We start from the raw sequence: 25,240 nt of genomic DNA, 5'->3' as shown, positions 1-25,240 counted from the left end.
TATATATATATATATATATATAAGTGTCCCCGTACTGGAACTCTTTTGAAGTTTATTATCCAAATTTTGATTGGTGTCAGTTGATTGAGGTGAGAGAATGCTGTACTATATAGTGGCTACATTCTCCGGCATGAGAAGAATGAACCATTAATATTATGGATCTGGGACAAGCGAATAAGCCTGTGGGAGTGTGAACAATCTTTTTCTTCATTTGTTTGCAATTCTCTCACTTCACCTACAGATTCTGTATGTATCAGCTCTATAAAGGGAAGACGTACGAAACCTAACGATCTCTTTTCCAGGCGGGTGGAGTACTGAACGTGGTGCGAACTCGGTTGTGTTACGGATTGATGTCGGTGAAACTTTCAAGCCTCTGATTGTTGTTGTTCTTCTTTATGTCTGTCAGTTAGCACAGCCCCCCAGCTCAAACCGGTGAGTACAACAGATGTGAGTATGAACTGAGAGGATTGCACACACACAAACATCAACACACACACACAACACCTAAAGTAAGGAACAGCAATTCACACCGTTTGGTGGGATTTTCGTGAGGGGCACAAGGACGGTACTGAGTGCACCACAATATTTGTAGGCAAAATGTCTTCTTAGTGTTTTAAATTGGTTAGTAGTTTCAAAGCTCCGACTGCTCTCAATTAGCAAATATGTTTGTTTAATGAATCCCCAATAAATGGGATCACAGCAATTTTCAGACTTTCAAAAATACTGTACTATATGCAATACAATTAGGTATTTGTTTCATTGCATTTCCCCATCAGAAGGACTTTAATCAGAACATTGCTGTCCTGTGAAAACCATGCATCTCTAAAACATCAATTTATCAAAAAAAAAATCAACAATCATACTTGAAGTTCAGAAAACTCTTTGTTGTTATTATTAAGAGTTAATCACTCCAAACCTCACAATTGTTAAACACATAAAAAATGAAAACCTATAACCAAACTCTTTTTTGCTTTGGCAGAACATTGTGTGTTCATGTACATGATGATGATGATATCACTCAGAGTAGCTGATTGAGAAAATAGGTTTTCAAAAGAGGTTTTCTCAACACTTAAACCCTTGGTTTATTGGACAGTGATGATATGCTCTATTTAAAATGCACTAATATTTATTATCAATGTACAGTAAAATTGTTTGTGGGCATTACTTACAAATCAAAACTCACAATTCCAATAAATATCCAAACTTTTTATTCCTTGAATACCTTGTATTCATTGATGTCTTTGCCTCTCTTCTCCCTCTCCTGTGATTTTTATTTTTTTGTCCCAGGTGGGAAAGATCTCCAAGAACAAGAAGAAGAAGCTGAAGAAGAAACAGAAGCGGCAGGCAGAGCTGCTGGAGAGGCGCATGCTGGAGATCGAAGCCCTGGAGAGGGAGGCGGAGAAGAAGGAGGAGAGAGCCAACGACGGAGGAGAGAAAGGGGAAAATGACAGCAACCGGTCTTCACCCCTGCAGCCGCCGCCACCGCATCTGGGCCCCAGCATGGCTCTGGGAGAGAGCGACGAGGATGATGACGACGAGGAGGATGGGGAAGATGAGGAGGAGGAGGAGGGAGGAGAGAGGGACAGGGACAGGGACAGGGAGAGAGAGAGGGACAGGGAGAGGGAGAGGGAGCGGGAGAGGCCCATCAGGTTGACTAATCATACATGTGAGTCATATCAAGTTTTCCCCTTGTTAATTGCTGTTGTTAAATATCTCATTATTAAAATCTGATACCAGGAATAAATGCCGTCCATCTTTAATATGATAAATACATGAAGATGCATGTGATTGGATGATTGATAAATATGTATACATATGTATTTCTTGTGGGCTATTGGTTAATGCTGGACCAAATGTTATGTTTACATTTGGTGTTAATTTAATACACTGAGTGTATCCTTAAGCTCTATCAAAAGTGCTCCGTGCATAACATTACAACAATGTTACATATATTGTCTGAATGAGCATTACAGAGCATTACTAAATATTGAGATAATAATGGCTTATTCAGCTTTCAAAAAGCTCATCTTGGTTGAATCCTATCTTTGATTGTTGTCTCCTTGTAGGAATCTAAGTGTATTCTATTTTGCATTAAAGTCACTAGTTAGTTATTTTTTGTTTTATATACACTAAGGCATTTGTGATTGAGTCAGTAAAATGCAGTGGGCAACATGCTAAATTTAGGTTGCTCTGTTTACTGTATTCAGTTTACTAGAACGGAGATTTTTTCTTGAGCAAAGATCTGCATGATTGAGTGTGTGAGTATGTGTACAGTAGGTACATTTGTGCAGTCTGTCTGTGAATGAATAGGAGGTGGAGTGGCTCCAAATGCTTGGCCCACGCTGGTCCCACTGAGTATGGGAGGCTGTGCTGATTCACAAAAAAAGAGAACCATGTCTTTCTTCGTCTCCCTCCTCCACCTTCTGTCTCTTCACCATCTGTTTCTTTTATTCTCCTTTTCTCTCGTTTGCCTCCGTCTCTCCAATCTCTTTTCATGCTTTTTTACTCACTGCCTACACCGTCTTTGATTGCGTTTGTATCTCCTTTCCACCCACTTCCTCTCTTAACCGTTTTTCTTCCGCTCTCTCCATGTTAGGCGCAGCGCCTCCCCAGGAGCAGAGCGAGACACCCCACATCTCAGATGATGACCCCGATGATGAGGAGGAGGAGGAGGAGGAGGAGGAGGAGGAAGAGGAAGAGGAGGAGGAGGAGGTGCCCACGCCTACCGCTGAAAAAGATGGCCCCAGTCCCCCCACCACAGATGAAGGAAATGTAGATCCAACACAATCAGAGGTAGAGGACAAGGAGGGGGAGCAGGAGCAGGAGGAGGAGGGACTAAAAGATGCAGAGGATAAGGAAGAGGCAGAGGAGAAGGTAGAGGAGGAGGAGGAGGAGGAGGAGGAGGAGGAGGAAGAAGAAGAAGAAGAAGAAGAAGAAGAAGAGGATGAGGAAGAGGATGAGGAAGAGGAGAAAGACACTGAAAGAGAGGACAATGAGACAGAGGAGCCAAAGAGTGAGAGCAAAACAGAGGAGGAGGCAGTGGTAGAGGAAGTGGAGTCAAAGGAGCAGGATGGGGAGGATGAGGAGGACGACGAGGATGAGGAGGACGAGGAGGAGGAGGATGATGAGGAAGACGACGACGACGACACGACCACGGAACTCCTCACGGACACCACATCCCCCCAGGTCAAACCCCACAACAACAAAAGCAATTCCGCCAAAACCAACGGTCACATTCTGTTGGGATCTGAGGGACTGAAACTGAAGCCCGGCAATCCTCCGCCTCCCTCGCCCACCTCCGGTACTCTCCTCTGCCCCCTGGTGGAGTCCGAGCTCAGCTACACGGACAGGGACCACTCTCTCAGCTCCGGCTATGAGATGTACAACGGCGACCTGGTCGAGCCGGGGCTGACCAACGGTGGCAGTAACCGCCTTGCGGCCATCATGCCTCTCTTCCCCGAGCTGCCCCTGGATCCTCTGCCGGGAAACCCCATTTCTGTTGGAACGGCAGACATCGGAGCAGGCCCGTCACCCAACAGCCCCGCCGCTGACCGCAGTCGCACTGTGTCGTCCTCGAGCACGGGAGACACACCCAAAGGTAAGACCTTTGGGTTACTGTATATACATCTATTTACAAACACAAAGTGATGATTACTGAGTCCAGAAGTGTTCAGTATGCAGGTGAAAATACTAGACAAGATGTAAGTTCCTTGATTGTTATGGGTGATGTCCAATACTGTTAAAAATGTCTCTTTAACTTCTCCTCACCCCAAATGTTTCACTCTTTCCACTAGAATGTCAAAAATATCCGTCCTCTTCAAACAAATGTAACTACCTAGGCAAAAATACTTTACGAATTTACGCTACGAACCTCAAACTGACAGGAGTGCAGTCCATCGTACAAAGCCAAATGGATTTTTCCATTGGATTTTGGATTATTGCAGAAAATAAGTTCTGTGGCAACAAACGTTTATGATACTTTGAGGTTTAGTTCAGATAGATAATCATCACAAATGAACACCACTTTTATGATTTTTGCAGGTTATATGAAATTGCCAGAAGTACAAAGCTAACGTTGGGCTAAAAACGAACTACACCACCATGAAGGTAGAGGCGGACTAGTGTTGACATGATGACGTTTGGTTGTCTCATTTAGTCATTTGTCAGCAAGTGACTTTTTTAAGATACGTAAAAGCTTGAAAATTCATCAAGTGTAGGATATTTTTTTGAATTATTTGGACAACAGTTAAAATACCGTATCCTAAGCTTGTGTTAACCACAGACCTTATTTCAGGCATCTAACCAAAAACCCATTCAAAACACTTATTGACTTTGAGAGGAGGGAATCATTCCTGCAGCACTCTATTGACTCCAATGTTGACTGAGATCAGAAAAGGAGCAAAACCAGAAAAAATCTAGTTGTTTTTTGAGCTTACTTGATTCCCCACATTTTTGACACCAAAAATATATTTTACAGCAACACGTTCAGCAAAGTCCACTCTCTCAAAAAGTCAGAGTATAAAGCCAGAGTTTGAGTGTTGCCTCTCAGCTTAACCTCTCTATTAAATGAACTGTCTGAGCCAGGAGTCACTTAACTACAGTTGGTGGATTCTTAACTGGCATGACATGCATGCATGTATGTTTAAATTTACGTGAAACTGCTGCCACATACTAAATCTCACGAAAGGCTTTAAGGCAGCTTAACACAGGTATTATTGATACAATAACGCAGACACTTGGTCATAGAAACACAGACCCACACACACAAACAACTTGGCTCCCTCTAGTAGCTCCTAGCAGTGCTTATCGGGCTTAGACCTCAGCTGTTTTATCCTTATTCCAACTGAGACACTTGAATGACACCTCAACTCCTTATCCGTACACGTAGGCTCATTCAAGTCCTTACACTAAAACCAAAATATACAATATTGAAATAAAATTAAAACTGTAGAAAGATACTAATAATGATGAAATGACTCATACTAAGGATTGAATGTAAATAATTTCTTTAAAGATTACACAATTAATTGGTTCGTTAATATATTTTACATCATTTATTTATGTGATTATTTAAATGCTTAACGTTGTAGCTGCCTGGGAAGATAATGCAGTTGCTCATTATTACGTTTTAGTGTCCACATATCTACCTCTGGGTATTATTAATGACTCACCAACACCATTACTCATCCACCCACAGCGGCCATTTTATTATCATTAACTTCGACTCTAACTTTCATGCTCTAAGGTCACTTCTACGATCACATCTCTGGGGCTTAATAAGGATTTTAAACCAAAATGTGTGCACAAGTGCAAACAGCACAAAGCCAGTGAAACAACACTCTAAATACATGTAGGTCATCAGGAGTTAGGAATGGATTCCTTGTGAGCCCCTGGTCTATGATAAATGTCTGTTAGTACATTACAGTGTGTAAACTCTTCTCAACTCTACGTACTGTATGTGTTAACGCTGTTCTTTCCCACTTCATCCCCTCCCAGTCAGGGCCAGAGCTGCAGATCTCCTGATCAACCCACTCGACCCGCGCAACTCCGAGTCTATTCGAGTTAAAATCGCTGATCTTGGAAATGCCTGCTGGGTGGTAAGAGACAGTATACATTATTTGATTTGAAAATATCCTTTTGAGTTTGAAGTCTTTTTACATGCAGCAGCACAGGGTTAAATGGTCATCAACATTCAACACTAAATCCAGTAGGACATATAGATTGATGCAGGGATGATGTATGATGATTTCTTTTGTAGGCATCGCACTGGTTCCCTCGACAAGAAGCCAAAGAGATTTTTCCGCAGAAAATAAACTGTGGCAAACACAAGTTCTAAAGATAATCTTCACAAATGAACACAATTTTTAAGATTTTTGAATCGTGAAAACAATCGGCGGGAGTAAAAAGCTAACGTTAGGCTATAAACGAACGACACCACGGTCGCATGAGTGAGTAAACACAAGAGGCCGTGAAGGCGGACTAGTCGATGTGGTGATGTTTTGTCGTCTTATTTAGCCACTTGTTAGTAACCGCCAGTTTTAAAGTTCATGAGAGGGGTATTTAATTACCTATTTTATATCGCAGAACAAAACATTCAATCACAGACCTTATATTCAGGCATTAGTTAGCAAAACTGCTAACTAATTAACAAACTAATAGGACTCGCTCCTGCAGCACTCTCTTTGGTTCTAGCAGTTTGTGATTGAGGTTTTCCGTGTTTTGCATAAACCCTTTTTATTTGGTTTTGTCAGAGGATCTGGTTTACTCTCTCTCTGGAGTTTTTCTGGTGAGTTATTAACCAATGAAATTGCAATCCAAAAGGTACACACAAACTGGAATCACAGCTCCCTTTAATTTTCTTCTAAACATTTCGATTAACTACAGATCTTTCTCTGGCAAAAAAAAACAGGAAAAGAATGAGGGCTATATATGGCAAAATGAGACATCATGGTGACATCATTAATTTCATTTAAATTTCATCCAGATTAATTTAAGTAATAAGGTGGGTGCCATAGGTTAACAAGACACTAGGGGGCGAATAGAGTCATTGTTGGGTAATGCTTTTTCTCGTCTCCTCTCTCCTCTCCTCTCCTCTCCTCTCCTCTCCTCTCCTCTCCTCTCCTCTCCTCTCCTCGCATGGATACAGCACAAGCACTTTACAGAGGACATCCAGACGAGACAGTACCGCTCCATTGAAGTCCTGATAGGAGCTGGTTACAGCACCCCTGCAGACATCTGGAGTACTGCCTGCATGGTGAGGACACAAACATGTACACTGTACAATCCACACATGGATACTAACTTTTAAATCACACACACACACACATACAGTATATACAATGAGTATAGACTCAAGGACAGTATACTGTATTTGGTCCCTTGCAGGCTTTTGAGCTTGCTACTGGAGATTACTTGTTTGAGCCCCACTCTGGAGAGGACTACTCCCGTGATGAGGGTGAGTATTTAGATCTTTATGACATACACACACAAAAAATGTAATTTCCAAAAATATAAACAGAAAACTTGTCATGTCGTGAAAGTATTCCACAGGGGAATCATGGCTGAATATTGTATCTCAGGACTGTAAACTTCATCTACAATATGTTCTAGATATTGACTTGAAGATGAAAAACAGCTTCTGGTGAGGGAAGATGTTCAATGTAGCACAGTAATGCAAAAGCAAAGTGTCTTAATTGTCTTATGAACTGTTCTAATTAAAAAAATGTAATCAGTTTAATGTATTTTCATATGAATATTAGTGTCTGTACATTATTTAACCTCAATTTAATTTACAGAATACCTCCATTGCTCAGATGCATTGCTGCTCTTAACACGCAGCGATGCACTTAACTTTTAGTTAGGGTTGTAACGCTATACCACACTATTCAAATTAAAGGTTATCATACCGTGTACATTTGCTTATCTATCATATTGAAAAAACTGACATAAGTGAGAGTATGTATGAGTTTAAGGTACAGACAGGAGCAGTCTGGCACCTTCAGCATGTGTAAATCGTTAATAATCATAGAAGATTATTTAAAAAACGTATGATATTTTTCATTTAGTAGTTCGTTTAACATGCTATAGTGCTGCAAACATGTAAACTATCATGCTTCAGTGATATAAGTTGTTATAGTTTGTCATTATGTTTTTTTATTTTTCAATCTGTTGTCATTCCTTTTAAGGTCATTATATAATATAATATAATAATAGTAATAATAAGCGTGTAATACCACTTCCTGAGAATTTTATCATACCGTGAAAATCTCACACCGTTACAACCCTACTTTTATTAATTAAGTTTAGAAAAACACTTGCAGTGCAGATGCTGAGTACAGATTTTGTGTTGCAACATTTCCCTCTTAAACACCAGGATTTGACATTGTTGATTGTACAGTATGCAGAGATTTAAGCATGTTTAATAAGCATGCCATCTAAAGAGGGGCTATTGTTTCTAACTATGCATCAGACAATGGACAAAGTGATGGATCAAAGTTGTATTGTAAATTGATCAAAAAATGGCCACAGTGAGCTTAGTTCAAACTATAGCCATCCCTCTCCCCAAATCCCCCTATCCACTGTCAACTGTAAATCCTGTCCTCTTATTCTGCTGCTATGCCTCCACTCATCTTCACCCCACTGCAGCTCACACAACTCCTGTCATTGTACTTAATGTCTAGACTCTAGACCTTTGCAGCATAAACAGGTCCGTTTCCAAGAAACTGTAAAACGGTGACAGTTAGTAACTGAAGCATGAGAGCAACATTAGCCAGTTACTGTATCCTGTGAGTAAATGTGCATCTATATCTGGGTCACATGTTACTCTATCAAGCAATACAGCCCCTTTATTTGCACCTCAGTCTCTTCATCTCCTTGTGATCTTTGACCAGCTCATTGTGTTATTGTTCTTATTGCATGTGGCACACAGTTAACCTCATTTTGCACGTTTTGCACAGGCAATAAGCTAGTGTCAGTTTTATCATCACGTACTGATTTACACCTTCCGGACTCCATCCATTGAGGCCAAACTTGAAATCTAGCTTCGGCTTCCAGTTCATTCAATTCTGAATCTGAATGCATGTGACTTTTATTCTAAGGCTTATCACTTCATTTAGTCACCTCTGCTGTGGAGGCACAGCTCACTAACACAGGTTTCTCTCCTTTACTGTCTGTGACTGTCTCTTTTTATTCCTCCCCGACCCTTCTGTCATCTCTTCTACCTGTCACTTCCTGTCCGTTTTTTATTTTCCTACCCACAACCCCCCCCTCCTTCCTTTACATTTTACTTTCATCTCTCTCTCTCTTTCATTCAAGTTTCCCCTTCCTTGCCGTTGCCCTTTCTCTCTTTGTCATCTCCTTCTTATTTCCCCCTCATTCCTCTGCCTTTTTTCCTTCCCCCTCTCCTCCCTCCATCCCTCCCTCCCACCTCCCTCTCTCCTCCATAGACCATATAGCCCACATCATAGAGCTGCTGGGCTGTATTCCGAGGCACTTTGCACTCTCCGGAAAATATTCCCGGGAGTTCTTCAACCGAAGAGGTAGCGCTGGCCAGAGAGCTGGTGGGACTGGGACACAGATGTCTAAAATGGACAGATATGGACACTAGAAAACAGTCGCTACATACACTTGGAAGTTCCTGTTGCTTTGGATTTGATTTTAGTAATAATTGGATGCATTATGCAGAAATTGTGAGTTAAAACAGTGAGAACAATCTTATAAAATCCTCACCACGTCAAGGTGTTAAAGTAGCGGTGTGTCCATGCAGTGCCCAGGGCATGCAGTGTGTGTCAGTCCCATGCAGCCGGTCGTGTTGATGTGTGTGTGTGCATGCTGTAATGATGAACCGTGCCTGTTCCCTCTGTGATGTATGTGGTGGTGGGCAGACCACATCGCTCTGATCATGGAGCTCCTTGGGAAGGTCCCACGCAAAGTGTTCGCTGCCGGGAAGTACAGCCGAGAGTTTTTCTCCAAGAAAGGTAAACAACTCAGTCGGTTAGGTGGAGGGTCGCTGTCGTATAGCAGGAACCGCATAGAGGTCTTGAGATTGAGTTCTTATTAATTTATTGATTTGATTACATTGTATTTGAGTTTCAGGCATTCAGGTTTATGTTACTTTTTTGTCTCCTGTAAAACAACATTGTCTTGGATTGAAGGAACTGCTGCCAAAAACACACAATAAATAAAAACACACTAATAAATAAAGTAAAATTGAGCTAATCACAAAAACATGCTCTTAAAAAAGTGACAAACAAAAATACTGTACAGTGGTACACAGTTAGTTGATTTGAATATCAATTAAAATATTCTTAACATTGTGATGATGATTTCAGCTTTATCGCCCATCTGTATTCGTAACTTACATTTAAATTCGTCAGATACTACTGCTGTGATTGTCTTTATCATCTGGTGCTGGAATGCAGCAGAATGGTCAAATTAATTCACTACAATCAGAAGTTAATTTTCTAAATAATCTGAAAATATATTATCTTTATATTGACTTCAGCACAGCAACAAAAGACAGTCAGATATTTTGCCTTCTTATCAGCAGTTCAATTTTGTGAAAAGAAACAAATCAACCTAAAAATGAATTCCTCACTATTCACTGTATAATTGAACTTAGAATGAATATTTTTTTGTTGAGCAAAAGCCTCCACACTTTAAAGAAGAAGTAGTCTACTCTGACATTAACATTACAAAAGCAATATTAGAATGAACTATAGTAAAGTCCTACATACAGCTAGGCTTTACCTCACTGCAGCGGAGATCTTATATACCCCCCTTTCTGATGCTGCTCATCTGTGAGCCCCCGGTAAGTGTGTGGATCTGTGTTTGGTACAGCTGATAACCCCGCACACTCTCATTTATTCTCCTTCCCTTTCTGCTCATATATTCTTCATAATGTGCCATGAGACGTGAATATTCTGCCTTTGATGTTGTCTCTATCTGAGGTCTGAGCCTGCACTCGATGTCTCAATGTTCTCCCTTTCATCCCATGGCGCTCCATTAATCTGGTCTGACTTCCCCGCTCTGTCTCTCTGGGCTTCTCCCGTCTGCCACGCTGCCATTGGCCGTGTGCTGCCATCGAGCGGCTTCGTTACCTTGTTTCCTTCACGCACACCGATCCGTATTGAACTTGGGTGGAGTAGTCAGTAGATACATTGATTGGAGACAGAACAATTGAAACATACGTACTCGTATAAGAAAACAGATCTAAACATTATAAACAGTCATTTCTGACAAGCGTTGTCTCCATTCACGCAAAAAATGAATAAATACATTTTCAACACTGTGCCTGGATCAATACAATATAAGGGAAGTCGTGATGGCTTCCTTTCCTCCCAGTTCTCCAATCAGTGTATAGAAAGGAGAGGTTACCATGGCAGCCATGGTTTAAACTGGACCCTCGGTCTTGATCGCCTCCATCATTAATCATCCTCTCATACTTTCCTTCTCCTCTACGTCAGTCTTGTGCTGGCAGCCGATGATTTTCCTCCGCTCTTTGATAATAAACACCTTCCTCTCCACGTCTGTTTCCATTACATCGTCACTTCTCCGTCTCTCTCTTCCACCTCTCGCCCTCCGTTCTCGTGGTTGGCAGCCAAGAACTCTACAGGTTTTCCCTCCGTCGGTGCAGCGCCTCACTGAGTAGCACACGTTCAAACAGAGAGGCTGAACTAATCAGTGAGATGCTGTTTGGCTGAAGCCTGCAGAATGGTGGCCTGCTGTGGCATCAGATTACAGAGTCAGTTCACCCAAATAACCAAATCAAAATCTACTTACCTCTTTGGGAATCTAGCCATGCAAAGATAGTTGTGTGTGTATGCATAAAACATTGAAAAACATTATGTAATTCAACAGCAATCTTTTCTTTTATAAACGTGGTCGTGGTTACTCTAGAGTAGCCGGATTCATTGATTCCTAAAGTATAGATACTACTGATACCAAATCATGTTTTGAGAATTGATACCAAAAAAAAAGGATCCGTCGTATTTTAGATCATGTTCTTACGTGATAGTAAATTAGCTGGTTTAAATAAAGATTTGAATTTCTTTAAATTCAATGCTGTGAGCAACATACCAATACATTAAAACTATCTGCATGGCTAAATATGACTAGTGTTAAATAAGACTGGTGTTATTCTATATTTTTCTTATTTCAACAAATTCCATGATGTAAACAAAAGCAACAATTCGTTAGTTTGCCTCTCAACCCTTTCTGACATTCCTACTCCTTCTGTGGCACTCAGCCACGAGTCCATTTCTTCCTACTGATGATGTAAATATTTAAGAATGAGTCACTAACACGTGGTACATCTTCATTTTAAAAAGGTCAACAGCTGTTCATTTGTTGGGGACTATTTTCTATCTACAACAGCAGATAGCGAATGTGGAATTGACACATAACAAGCCACAGTAATATCAGGCTTTGGCTACTTGCAGGATCAATTCATCTTTGGGTTTGGTAGTTTTTTTGTCATTGAAAACAAGTAAAAAAAAAAAGAAGGAAAACAAGAATACCACCAGTCTTATTGTGTTTTTCCTAATTTGGGTGAACCAACCCTCTAATCTAAGCCCCTCTCTTTTCTCCGCACATCCTCCTGCAATCATTGACTCTGCTCCTTATCGCCCCCCCCCCCCCTGCAGGAGAGCTTCGGCACATCACCAAGCTGAAGCCGTGGTCGCTGTTTAACGTGCTGGTGGAGAAGTACGGCTGGGCGCATGAAGACGCCGGCCATTTCACGCACTTCCTTCTGCCCATGCTGGAGATGGTGCCCGAGAAGAGGGCATCGGCGGGCGAATGCCTCAACCACCCTTGGCTCAACTCGTAGCCACGATCTCCGATGAGGCGCCCTCCTCCCGTTGTCCAGTTAGCCCAAACACCCCCCCTCCCCTCCCCTCCCCTCCCCTCCCAGGTGGAAGGCATCCTGTGGAACAACAGCATGGAGAGAAGCTGGAGACAAACAGTCAGAGTAGATGATTCAGACGTATTCTTTCCTGCCCTATCCCTCGCATCCATTACATGCTTATCCGAGTAGGCTTCTTTTCCCATAAGGAATGTAAAGACGAGCTTATGGAGATGACATAGTAGCTGTGTCTTCCGAAACATCTCCCCAAAAAAGATCATTTGAAGATGGATGCTGCTCACGTAAAACAGGGGAGAAGTCAGGCTCTGTCTGAAAGAGAGACGTGCTTTCTTCTGCCGTCAAGATGTCAGCCAGTCCCTTCCATCTAACCCCCCCCCCACCCTCCTCCCACCACCCAAATCCTCAGTTTTACCGTGTCTGGATCCAGTCATGGACCACTGACAGCTGCTGATCTTTTCAACGACGTGAAAGAAAAGCCAACGAGGAGCTCCATCTGCCATGACCTTTACACAGCCAGGGCCTCAAAGACAGACAATGTTTTTGTGTTGTTTTTTTTTTAGAGGGATAACGAGCGCATGTGCCAGTGCTCCACATCTGCCTACATAGACCCTCGTCCCCTCTCTCCAGCCCTGTTGCCCCATCCTTGCCTCCCTCACCCTGCTATGGAAGAGAGCACCCACATCGGACTAAAAGTTTACACCCCTGATTTCTTCCAAAAAAATCCAAACCCCAAAAGCCCCTCCTCACTGTTTGCGCCCCCCCTAATTGAGCTGCATGCTCCTACTGGGCCACCTCAGAGAACTGGAGGGCAGCCAGTCCTCCAGGGGGCACCACACTGACAGTTGCCACTCTGACAAAGACGGACAGAAAAAGTGTGGGATGAGCAAAAAAAAAAACAGAAACAAAAATACAATCAATTCAACACGGAGGAGGAACGCTTGGTCTTTAGAGACCGTTTTTAAAATGCATGGGGAGACTGATGGATCAGCATGAACGGATATGACAAACGGACGATGGTCGCGATATCTTATTTGTGCATTTCGCTGGTTCCTTTCCTTCTTTCATCACCTCTCTTGGACATTCTGTTAGAAAGAATTGTGTCAGGATATTTTGGTAAATATGTTACAACCTCTTTTGACATTCCTAAATCTTGGTCCTCTGCCACCATTCCTGACTTTTATTCCTGTACTATTCCCCCCCTATAGAGGAGCCCTTCGATCCCCAAGCTACTCCAGAAAAGGGGAACGGTCACGTGGAGCTTGCACTTGTCTTTGTAGATGTCCTTCAGGGATTTGAAACCTTTGTACATACAACTGAGATCTTGCAACGCAGAAAAGCGACCGTGGACAAAGTTTCAACATTCAAGCATCATTCCAAAACAAAAAACAGAGGCTGTTGTTGGCATATTTTGATGTCCTCTGATAGTGGGGGGGGGTCCTCTGATACCCTGGAGGAATGTTCAGACTGAACTGTGCCACCTGGTGGCTGAATGAGCGTACTGCGTTGCCACACACTGCTGCCGCTCTCAGTGCCAACGCTCCAAAACGTTCCACTATATCTCCCTCTCCACTTAATCTCTATTTCTCTCTTTCACACTCACACACACACACACACACACACAAAATCACAATTAGTCCAGTTGCCTATTTTTCGCAATAAATGAAAAAAGATAACTATAAGTAAATGGTGAGATATTTTTAAAAACTATTTAATTCATTAAAAAAAGAGGGAAAAAAAAAGAAAACAACTTTTCTCTGGTTGTTGTGACCGTGACAGAATCTCGTCTTATACTGAGGTGATTGTGTTTGTCTTTTAGAGATGTTTTTATTTCTTTCGTCATTATTGAAAGGTTATTTTTTTTTTTTTTTTTTTTTTTTTTTAATAAACACAGGTGTCACCTCTCCCCTCTTTCCTTACTTGAACCGTGCTGCTCTGTCTGGGCTCTTGATGGCGATAAAAAAAATAAAAAAAAGATCTACAGTTTTGCAATAAAGGGTACGTGATGAGTTTTTAGTTTTTTTTGCACCCAAACCTCCTGATCTCACTCGTTCAGCCATGCCGACTGTTCTTCCTGATGACATTGACAGAATTGCGTCTCTTGTCTGTGTTTTTCATTGACAGATTTAATAAAATTGTAAATAAATGGATCACATTGTGAATGTTCTGCTTTGAAGCTGCATCAGTCAACCTCACTAAAAAGGGTGCGCAAACGTACAACTAAAGGCAACACAAGAAAGAAATAATTGGCACAGACTCTCTTCTCTTAAAAATACACCATGTGTTTCCACTATTTTAATGGAAGGTTAAAATACACGGGTCAGTCGTGAGTACAATTAGCCAAAGGCGTCACTTGGTCAATGCTACAGTACATTGTGATTCACACTAAAAGCAAACATGGCCTATTAGACAACATCATCTAAGGTCCACTAAAAGATGAGGTGATAAAAGACATCCTGAGATCAATACTGCTCATTAAAAAAAGTAAAACATGCTTCGGGATTTTCTTATATATTTTAGATCATTACAAATGCCCTCTGATGCATTCTGTGTGTCTGCTAATGTGTCCATTAGCACTCAATAAACAAGTGATGCCTCACGTAAAGCGCACACACTCTGATTCATTAGCTAGAGAGGCCTGGAAGCTTTTCATTTTCCTGTGGGTAAAATGTTACGACTTCAAAATGGTATACAAAAATAAAACTCAAGAGTGGTAGTGATGAAAGCGTAAAACTTAATGAGGTCACTGCTAAAATGTAGCGATGAGAAAGTGATGCTGTGATCCACAGTATGTTGTACGCTTGAGCACAACCCATCATCACAGCATTAGGAGGATACAGTGTACACATGTGCCTTATCTAACAATTCACTACATGTATACAGTATGTATCTGCGTACTTACAGGTGTGTGGTGCACTGTACTCRAGCTCTGTCTCTCTCTGTGTGTGTGTGTGTGTGTGTGTGTGTGTGTGTGTGTGTGTGTGTGTGTGTTTCACTGTGCTCGAGCTCTGTCTGTGTGTTATATGTACGTTTGTGTCAGAGCAGTGAAGCACCGTTCTTTAGCAGCAGGGGTTTCACCAAATCCAGGATGTCCAAGTTGGGATCCAGTGACCTGCCCAGACCCTCCAGCACCATGATGGCGAACACAACGGAGGCAAAATTACTTTCCAGCTTCACCTAGAAAAAAAAGTTAACATCAAGGTTCATAGGTCAGCAAAAGAGTTATCACGTCACGGTTGTTTCTGTGGCTTTTAAGATCTTTTAATATGATTTTAGTGATTCTACATTTCTTCAAGCTAAAGCTCAAAAGGACTGCAAGAAAAACTTGACACTGACAAGTTAACCGCAAAAGAAAAACTCAAAACCTTTTACTTGAGAAAACCTCATTAGGAGGGAGAGTTCTGAACCAGATGTTCAACGTAACGTATGCAACCTCCTGATGTTTTACCTTGTGTTTGATGAGTAGACCAAAAACTCTGGAGAGCAATTCACCCACTTGGAACTAGAAATGCAAAAAAAACAACGTTTCTAGTAATCAGTGACTGTGACCGCCATGACCAACCAACATCTATTAACTATGTATGTATACGTCACCAGAACGTTTTCTGGGCCTTTGCAAAGCAAAAGTAACCGCTTACAGAATGAGAATCACACAGAGTCAAATCTGTTTCATTTCCAGAATGACGGCAAAAAATTGAATTTCTTTCCTAATGTTCTAACATAATAATAGAATGAATGAATATGGTAACATAATAACCATGGCCATCATTGGCAGGCTGCATCAGAAACGCAGATCAGAGAGCACAAATTGAGGCTGGTACCTTTCCCAGAGAGAGGGTGTTGCTGAGGGCGTTGTCCACCAGCTGGGCCACCTCCTTCTTAAACTGCGGCACGTCGTGGCATTCGTTGGCCCGAGCGTGATTCAGGAGCAACTCCGCCACTCGCTCACCCTGAAGAAAGCAGATCAAAAGATCCTGGATGTTTTTCTTTGACCTACAGATTACATTCCTTTCTTTTTTGTCATTTCTTCTATCTAAGAAGCTTTTATAATAAGTTAACGGCTGATTGGATTTGCCGAGGAATAGATTAAGATTTAGAAATGTGTCAAACATGTTTTAAAATACGTTCTGCTATATTTCTTTAAAGTGATACGAGTCAAGAAAGTAAACGGCCAGGTGACTCCATCGGGATCACTTACCCGATGCAGCACCACAGCTGTGAAGACGGCCTTGAGGTTGGCGAGATCGTAGTCGCTGAGCTGGGTTACGATGCCGGCGTCCAACAGCACCAGCTGGAGAGGACACCCGTCTGGCCTGAAGCTGACCACCACCGTGTCCCACAAGTCAGTGAGGGTGGTCTTACCGTGGGCGTCCCCCGATGTACCAGCACCGTCAGCGGAGCCGGGAAGAGGCCCACAAGTGTGGACCAGAATATTCCCGGGGTGGAGATCTCCGTGGACAAAGTTGTCCACAAACACCTGGAATGCAAATGGAGACAAACAACGGATACATATAATCTCACATATAAACTTTTAACACATTATAAAATGAACAGTAATGGTGACAATCAAACGGATGCAACCGATATCCAGCAGGTGACGTATCTCACCATCTTCAGCATGGTCTCCATTCCCATCCGGGCTATTTTCTGCTTCACCTCCAGAGGAACCTCGGCGCTCAGGTAGTTGGTTACGGGCTCACTCTCCTGATGGAAGAAGGTTGCATATAAACTGAATGTTGGTCTCATTCATGCCTGGAATTCACAGACATTGTGTCACATAGGTGGAGTCTGTTAAAGACGACAATAGTTCATTGGTTATAGAAGTGTGCATTTTGATATTCTGATATGTGTGACTTGCTTGTACTGTACATTTCGAGCTCAATCTATCACTCAGTGACTCAGTCTGTGTTTTAAATCCTTCTGTACTCGCCTCAAAAGTTTCCACTAAAATGGTCCTGGTGACAAAAGGTCGTAAAGCGGTTGGGAACTTGACGTAATCCACATTGCGGAAATTTTCATGGAAACGCTCGATGTTCTTGGCCTCAAAACGGAGATCAATCTGAAATAAAAGTTCGGTCAGATTGCTGAAAAAGATCCTTTCTACGAGGTTATTTATACATACAGTATATTTATGCACAACGTCAAACGGCTTAAGTTGTGTGATATTCTAAATGTTGGGCGTCTGAATATTCCCACCTGTTTGATCATGAGCTTCTCAAACTCGTCTACTATCTCACACAGACTGAGCCACTTGAGTCCGGGCAGGCATTGCAGGAGCCAGCTCCCCGCTTTCATCAGCAGTAGGTCGATTTCCACCTGCTTCCTGATGCCTGGATGGACAACCTGGAAGACACCGGAAACAAATTCACGAACATCCGCTGACCGGCTTACAAAGTGTAAAATATACTCAAGTGAGGCTATTTTGTGACACTCACCTTGATAGCCACAGGTATCAGATGCTCCTTCTCTGCACTGCACATCCCTTCTGGGTGACTTCTGTCCCCAAAGTCCTCCTCCTCCTCCTTACCCCCCCTCCAGAGCCGCCACAGGGACCTTGCCACTCCTCCCAGACCAGGGATCTCCCAGGCTTCTAGCAAGTCTTCCTTCTCCATCTCCTCCACCAGAGACTGGAAGACCGGGTCCTCCACCTGGTCCGCCTTCGCCCAGCCTTTGTACACCTGAGCCACGCATCCCGAACCCACTGGCTCTTTGCTGTCAAACCTCAAAACCTTCCTCCAGCCTTCCCCGAAGGCCCTCCGGAGACACTGCTTGGTGTGGGCCCAGGAGTGTGGGCGCACCTTCACATGGAGCTTGGAGAAGCGCTCACAGAACTCCAGGGAGAAGATGTCCCGCCTGGTGCTGGCCCACTGACCCAGCTTGATGAAAGTGGGCCCAGATGTTTCAGTCACCCACAGCAGAGCCTCCAGCCAGAAAGACGCCAAGCGGGTGGACACCAGGGCCAAGGGGGACAGGAGGAGCAGGGGGCCAAATTTGAGGAGCAGCACCAATGCACGAAGGCCGAAGCGGAGAAGAAACACCACTTTGTGCACTTGGACTTTGGCTAGAAACTTTTTGTCAGCGGTTAGACGTGGAAGAGTTGCTTCCTGACATGAGGCTGCACAGGATGATGCATTGACTGCACCCCAACATAGCAACGTGACCTTGGGTATCTGGGTTAAGATCCGCCCTCTTGTAACAAAACATGCCCAGGAGCTGTGCACGAGCCCAGTTTTGGTAAAGGAGCCTGCTCTCCGGATGGTGCACCGCAGGCTGAGGAGGACTGCTCTTGCTCCAAAGGTGGCCATCGTGTAGAATCGCTGTTAGCTCAGTCCAGGAGGTGACTGTGTCCATGTGGATGTCTTGTTTCACGAAACAAAATCATCAGTAAAGCATTACTCCAAATTCGGAATAATCTGCGGTCTGCACATCAACATTTCACGAGTTTACAGACGAGATCCCAACGTAAAAGAAAGAGAAGCGACCTGGATTAATGCTTCATTAAACTAGCTACAACACTACTTAGCTATCTACTACTTATTTGCCGTACTGTTATATAGTTCGTGTAGTAAATATTAAAATAAATTGTTACTGCACTTCTCCCTGCAACGGGAGAGAACTGGGTTGCTTATTTTCCTACTTGTCGACGAGTGAGATATGACCAGGTAAATAACATCCATACAAACAAAAACATCATGGCAGTCGCTTCACGTCCGGGTGTGACGTAGGGCCGCTGAGATCACGTGGCTTCCTCTTAAAGGCGCACGCTCGCTTGAAAAACAAACTTTTAACAGCTTGTTATTAAACAAGACGAGTCGTGTCTTGTGTGCGCTTTTTTAAAGCTAATGCATGTACTTTTTGCTAGTTTTTTTGAGGTGTTGCTGTATTTATATAAGTATAAATCAAAAATGGTGACCGTTTTTTAAAGTGATTTGGGTGAGGAGATGAACCAACGGTATGTTAACTACCACTGCAACTATACTAGTAATGTTGTGTTTTTTTTTCTTCTTCAAATAACGTCAGAGACGCCACGTGTCCTACAGATGGAGACAAATCACATATTATTCTGAGTGCTTTCTCCTACCAGAGGAAAGAGAGGGAATGAAGGGATGAAAGGAGGATGCACACTTGAGCATAACAATTGAGACATTTGTTAGAAAGACATTTTGACTTATAGCAGGAGGAGCACAGGTGGAGCAGCCAACATGAACAAAAGCTCTGTTCCACTAAGTGTCCCAGGAAGCCTTTCCAGTGAACCAGCATGTGGCTGTAATGGACCTGGCTCATCTAAATGGAATACAACCTTCATTAATTAATGTCAGAAAAAGCTTATCCTGCTTTGACATGTCAATGTCTGCTGTGGAAAATGTATTTTAGTTGTAAAAAAAAAAACATAAACATTGTTCATTACAGTTAAAATGGGCCATGGACCAACTAAGAAAGCAACACACACTTTATAGCACTTTTCATACAGAAGTTAAGTGCTTTACAGGAGAAAGAAAAGGACGTAACAAACTTTATTAAGTTATAAACTAGTGTGTTTTGATGCATTTTAAAAATGTGCACTGAAATGGCTTCTGTAACAGAAAGCGACTCCTCTAGGTCCTAGCGCTGCAAGTAGTTTTAAATAGTCATTCTAGTATTATTATTAAATTATTATTATTAAATTATAATTAATTTTGACAATGATGTTCTTGATTAATCGATTGCCGTTATGTTGGCTTTAAAATTGCAGGACCTTTTTAAGTTGGAAGAGATTAATGCAACGACAACATTTTCTAGCTGGCTGTTTGGAACGTTATGGTGCAGAGCAGAGTTGCAGCCTACGGGGCCTTAATGGAAGTGGCATTAACAAGTACTTCCTGGTAGGATATGCTGTCTTTTTCCAGAACAAAGTTTCTGAAAGATTACTTAAGCGCTGCTTCAATTATGGCAACATTTATTTCTCAGCCGTAAAGGAAAGGAGGAGGCAGGGAACAAAAAAAAAAACACAGACACCCTGGGTTTGATTTCATTGTCATTTCCTCTGCTTAAACCCGAGGTCTTGCAATCAGCCTCCTCTGCACCATCAAGGACTGAGAACTCGTGCCAGCCATGTTCCCAGTCACAGTGTGAGTCCTCTGGACACTGGGCTCGGTGCGCTCCCAGGATCCCATCTGTAGGCCTAATAGAGGACTCGGCAACACAATAAGGTGGGATAAACGCCAAACAGATGTTACCAGCCCCCACCCTGTTCTCTCTCTCTCCTCCCCTCACAGCTATTGATGGACAAGCCAGGCTTTTTTAGATCTCTCTTGCATTTCAAAGGCGAGGTCAGCGTTTGGGCTCAGAGGTCGGCAGGATAGTTGCAGAGGTGATGCTGTGAGACACTTTAGGAAGGCTAAGGCCCCTATAAATGCATTTGTATAAAAGTAAAATTAAATTACAGGTTCAACCCTGATACCCAATATTGTGTGACACAAGTACCGTACTTAAGAGCAATTTTAAGGTACATTTAAGTAGTATATCTATTTGATGCTATTCTCCACTTCAGTCCAGAGGGATTGTTTTAACTTCTCATTCCACTTTATTTATTTGACAGCTATAATTACTAATTACTGGGATGTTCAGTATTTTTGCTTGAAAAATTACCTTGAAATATGTGCTGATTAATTTCCGGTTGATCAACTATTCGATTAGGGGAGAATAATAATTCCATCTCTAATCTCCATTAAGTATCTCTTTGCCCCAACTTCATTCAATGGCACAATATTAAAGACGTCACTTTATCGCTGCAACCAGGGGAATTTCAATGTGTCTTGTTTTAATACCCATATCTCTATAAATGAAAATAGTACATTTTCAACATATAGACGGTTGGCTTTGAAAACTGTCTGTAAAACATACCTTTTGTAATAATGGACTTGGCAAAGAGGGCCTGTGGGGCTGAACAGGTTAATCATTAATCACGCTGGTCATCTGTATGCATGTCCAGCGTTTTATTTGCTGCTCTCTCGCTCACTTATCTTCTCCTCCTCTCTTTCTGCAGGAGCATGGAGTCACTCTTCAGCCCGGGGCCTGAGCTGAACTCCAGAGTCTGTATTCTGTGGCTGAGCAGAGGTCAGCCGTAATCGAGCCAAACGCTGCCAAACCTCTTTCTGTGTGAGAACATTCAGCCTCACCACACACAGCATTCAGCACATACGCTCCTACACTACTTGTAGGCTAGTTGTTGTTGTTGACTGTCACGTATAAAGAGATGAAATAGATGAACATGTTGTCCCCTCGCTGAGAGAGGAAAAGTGGCCCTTGGGCTTTGTTAATTTGCTCCCAGAGGAGGCTGTTGTTTATGTATTCATTTGTGTTCAGCTTTGCCCCTTCCTGCTCCATTCCTCCATTTTTTTTTCTTTTTTTTTTTTTTAGCAGGACACTCTGTTTCCCTGGCAACTAGGGCTCCAATCGGCCGGCCAGCTGCAGATTAGTTCAGCGGTGGGGGGTTTAGGTCGGTGGGAGGGGATGTAGAGGGGGGTGATGATGGAAAATGGAGAGGGAGGAGAGAGAGAAGGAGGGAAGGAGGGAGGGAGGGAGGGGTGGGGGGGTGGGAAAAGTTTGAGAAGGGGAGAGAGAGAAGGGCCGGCGTCATTGAGAGACAGGAGCCCGAATGAGTGAGTGTTTCAGAGCCGCGAGTGGAGAAAAGAGCTGTAAACATTTGTAGCGCAGAGGCTGGACGGGAGGAGGGATCTCTCTCTGACGTTGTGCCTCTTTTCAAACCTCTTGTGTGCTTGGATCTGCACTGTGTGTGTGTGTGTGTGTGTGTGTGTGTGTGTGTGTGTGTGTGTGTGTGTGTGTGTGTGAGGTACAGGCAGGGGCTATGCAAAGGGAGAGAGGTCGGTGGCAGGGGTAGGGGTGTACAACCGGGGAAGAGAGAGAGAGAGAGAGAGAGAGAGAGAGAGAGAGGGAGAGAGGGGGAGAAAAAGAAAAGCCAAACTACACTTGGAAGGAAAGGAACCATGCAAGTGGATGCTGTCTTCTGCGGGGTCAGGTTACGCAAAATGAGAAACTACTCTAAGAGCACTTCATCAGCGCTCACCCACATCAGAAAGGTAATGTGAAGAGTGAAAGTGCGTCCATGTGTGTCAGTAGAGTTGTAGCAAAACATGTGATTTCTTTCTATAGTCATCGCGTTGATATGCTTTATATACTTAGTCTGAAAATCATTTTTATTGCTGGAGGATTCATCTTCATGCATGAGCATCAACTTAGCGTTCTCTCATATTTTCTGTAGTCTAAATGTGCATGTGTGACCTTGAATGTGTCAGGATGCGTGTGTGTGTGTGTGTGTGTGTGTGTGTGTATGTGTATGTGTCCATGTACAGAACGTACGCCTATACGCTTGTTGAATGCAATATGGAGATTGTTAAAATGTGGGTTTGTCTGTGTTTATTCGAGCCGTATTTCATTCTGGACGGCTCTGGCTCTAGTTAAAGTGTACCTCAAGTAGCCAGTCTCAAACTGTCTGCACCAAGTCCATTACTGCTGCCCACAAGAGACTCATCCACCTCATGAAGTATCTGAGCTCACATGAGCACACACACACTCTCTCAATGGCTGTCAGCTCTCATCTTTCCTATTAAACGAAAACAAAGTGTAGAAAGATAGTTTGGTGACCGTTTGGAGGATGGTCACTTAGACCAGCATGTTCCAAACCGGCTTGTTAAGGGGGAGAGAGGGAGATCAGAGGGGAGGATAAGTGAGATGAGCATTCTTCACTGTGAACAAAGGCACCTCTTCATGCAGAGTCCCAGCCGCTGTATTGTTGTGAGGAAGCAGGCGAGCAGGCGGGTGGAGACCTTCCCAGGGCGGACAGAGGAGTTCAGGTGGCTCCAAAAAGTCAGCTTTTAGGGACAACAAGTTGTTTGTGGATTCACAATCAGCCATGATGGAAACTGTGCAGCCGTGTTTGAAAGTTTACATTGGACCTATTCTCATTCTCTCAACCCACGTTTTTGAACGGACGAAAAGGATGCCAGTGTAGTTTGATGGATGTCTAAAACATAAGATAGTGTTTCAGTTGATGACAGTTGATGACAGTTTTAACATTGTCTTATTTTACCACCTTCCTCATTGTGGCCTTGAAAACAGCACTACCTGCAAAATCTGTGTTAACAGATGAATGAAACAGATATCACAATATCGACCCCACAGTTTGACTGCCAAGTGATGAGAGGAAACAGCTGTAAAAAAACAACAAGGACCACTTATCGACAAAGAAAGCATTATAGTATAAAAAAGTGAATCACTGTTTGAATGTAAGAGGTTGATTTGTTCCAGGAGAAATAAAAAGGACAATGATTCATATCCTTTACTGACAAAGATCTAGTCTGACTGGTAATTGTACCAAGTGGAGTCTTCATTGTAAATAACACGATTTTGTTGATATTTCTCACCAGAATGAATCCTTAAAGCTTACCAAACATCTTGAATGCATTTCCGACCTCATAGAACATTGCCATAGTTTTTTTTTTTTTTTTCAATGTTTGGAAATATTGTGAAACTTGCAAGACAGACTTCTTCTCTAATTGTTACTTTACTGCCCCCAACTGACAGGATGTGGAACTGCAGGACAAGGTTGATTTTACAGCACTTTTTTTGACCCTTTCCTTCAATAGACAACGCAGTTGTTTTAAATGTAAACACCACTTTTATTTACTAACTGCTTGAGCAAGTTCATATACATTCCTGACTATACTATTGACTTGTTTTCCAGCTGAGGTGTTCACTTTATTACTGCCTTCTGCAAGAATAAAACCTGTAATGTCTCACGCCTTTCCTCGTGGCATGCATATGCAATATGTTTCTTTCTGCACTTGCTGGTAGAACTTGTGATACAAGCAATAAGGAAACATCTTCATCAAAATATCACCCTTCAGTGTCCACAGGGCACCTTTAAGCTTTTTACACATTCATGTGTCTGTGTTGCGACCATATTGCTTCATTGGAGATAACGGATTCTCTGCTGCATGTCAGACCACAATACAACAGGAATGTCTTCTGTGTCTGATAAGCAATGACCCATAAGAGACGGTTATCAACCAGCCAACATAATCCATCTCAGCAGCTTCCTCTGGCCTTTTAGTTCAGCCTGTTGGGCAATGATTAAACCCAAGAACAAGATCCATGGGACGGGCAACAGTGGAACTTTAGATTTGATGTGCTTCATCGTAAAAAGCAGCTGAAGTGCTCTTTCTGCACTGCCTCTTCAACTCAGTGTTATTTTCATATTGTCATAAGTGAACAGCTTCAGCAGGTCAGTATCAGTTTTTACGAACCACAAATCAACATCCCTCTGCTCTCCCGTGTCTGTCTGTCCTGGCGTTGTATTTACTTAAGTTGAGAGTGTATTGAATTGAGACTGGCTGACTCTCCGGCGCTGTGAGAAGAAGGTTTATAGAGCTGGAGATAAAGACAGAGGGACTGTCTGTCTGCTAGTCGGCAAGGTAATAAGTGGGCTGCAATCTTGCAAAGGGGCTCTGGTTTGTGTGTGTGTGTGTGTGTGTGTGTGTGTGTGTGTGTGTGTGTGTGTGTGTGTGTGTGTGTGTGTGTGTGTGTGTGTGTGTGGTACCAACGTTACTATCACACAGTGGTCTGTCAGATTGGGCCAGTTGTTTACATTCTAAGATGGAGGCAGAGGCTAACCGTCTACATGACCGCTGTGTAAGACAATGTTCAATCGTCCTGCTTGAGTGATTCATTTTGCTCTCAGACACGCACTCATTCGTTCTCTCTGTTTGCATAGTTTACTCTGCTTCTTCCCCTCTTTTTTCCTTCTTTCACACCAATTTCTTGACGCATCTTTTCAGTCACAGTGACTCATGATTCCGAGCACAATCACCCCCCCCCCCC

The 25,240-nt window shown here is 42.8% G+C and overlaps 3 protein-coding genes across 3 annotated transcripts in view; 2 read left to right on the top strand and 1 right to left on the bottom strand.

Moving 5' to 3' along the window:
* The window catches only part of srpk2 (SRSF protein kinase 2), a 60,823-nt gene extending 46,312 nt beyond the window's left edge, over positions 1-14,511 (top strand). Inside the window, exons 9-18 of the mRNA XM_031857216.1 lie at positions 407-432; positions 1,288-1,666; positions 2,597-2,874; positions 2,959-3,598; positions 5,497-5,597; positions 6,647-6,754; positions 6,886-6,955; positions 8,946-9,038; positions 9,384-9,476; positions 12,144-14,511. Of these exons, the coding sequence (XP_031713076.1) occupies positions 407-432; positions 1,288-1,666; positions 2,597-2,874; positions 2,959-3,598; positions 5,497-5,597; positions 6,647-6,754; positions 6,886-6,955; positions 8,946-9,038; positions 9,384-9,476; positions 12,144-12,328 (1,973 nt within the window). The 3' untranslated portion in view covers positions 12,329-14,511. The remainder of the gene's footprint in view (positions 1-406; positions 433-1,287; positions 1,667-2,596; positions 2,875-2,958; positions 3,599-5,496; positions 5,598-6,646; positions 6,755-6,885; positions 6,956-8,945; positions 9,039-9,383; positions 9,477-12,143) is intronic.
* A 116-nt stretch (positions 14,512-14,627) lies between these two features.
* adck2 (aarF domain containing kinase 2) lies at positions 14,628-19,062 on the bottom strand. Its single transcript, XM_031856163.1, has 8 exons — positions 17,797-19,062; positions 17,558-17,704; positions 17,292-17,420; positions 16,970-17,065; positions 16,560-16,838; positions 16,183-16,311; positions 15,810-15,863; positions 14,628-15,538 (listed from the first exon to the last, which is right to left on the bottom strand). The coding sequence occupies exons 1-8, from the start codon at positions 18,664-18,666 to the stop codon at positions 15,398-15,400; spliced, it is 1,845 nt and encodes a 614-aa protein (XP_031712023.1). The 5' UTR covers positions 18,667-19,062; the 3' UTR covers positions 14,628-15,397.
* Positions 19,063-21,972: 2,910 nt separating this feature from the next.
* Positions 21,973-25,240, top strand: part of LOC116391100 (DENN domain-containing protein 2A) — a 32,535-nt gene continuing 29,267 nt past the window's right edge. Inside the window, 1 exon segment of the mRNA XM_031861368.1 lies at positions 21,973-22,440. The gene's annotated coding sequence lies outside the window, so the exon portion shown is untranslated.

The sequence above is a fragment of the Anarrhichthys ocellatus genome, unplaced genomic scaffold, assembly GCF_004355925.1.
Source record: "Anarrhichthys ocellatus isolate YVR2014 unplaced genomic scaffold, GSC_Weel_1.0 scaffold2, whole genome shotgun sequence".
NCBI lineage: Eukaryota > Metazoa > Chordata > Actinopteri > Perciformes > Anarhichadidae > Anarrhichthys > Anarrhichthys ocellatus.
This window is presented reverse-complemented; position numbering and strand designations above follow the sequence as displayed.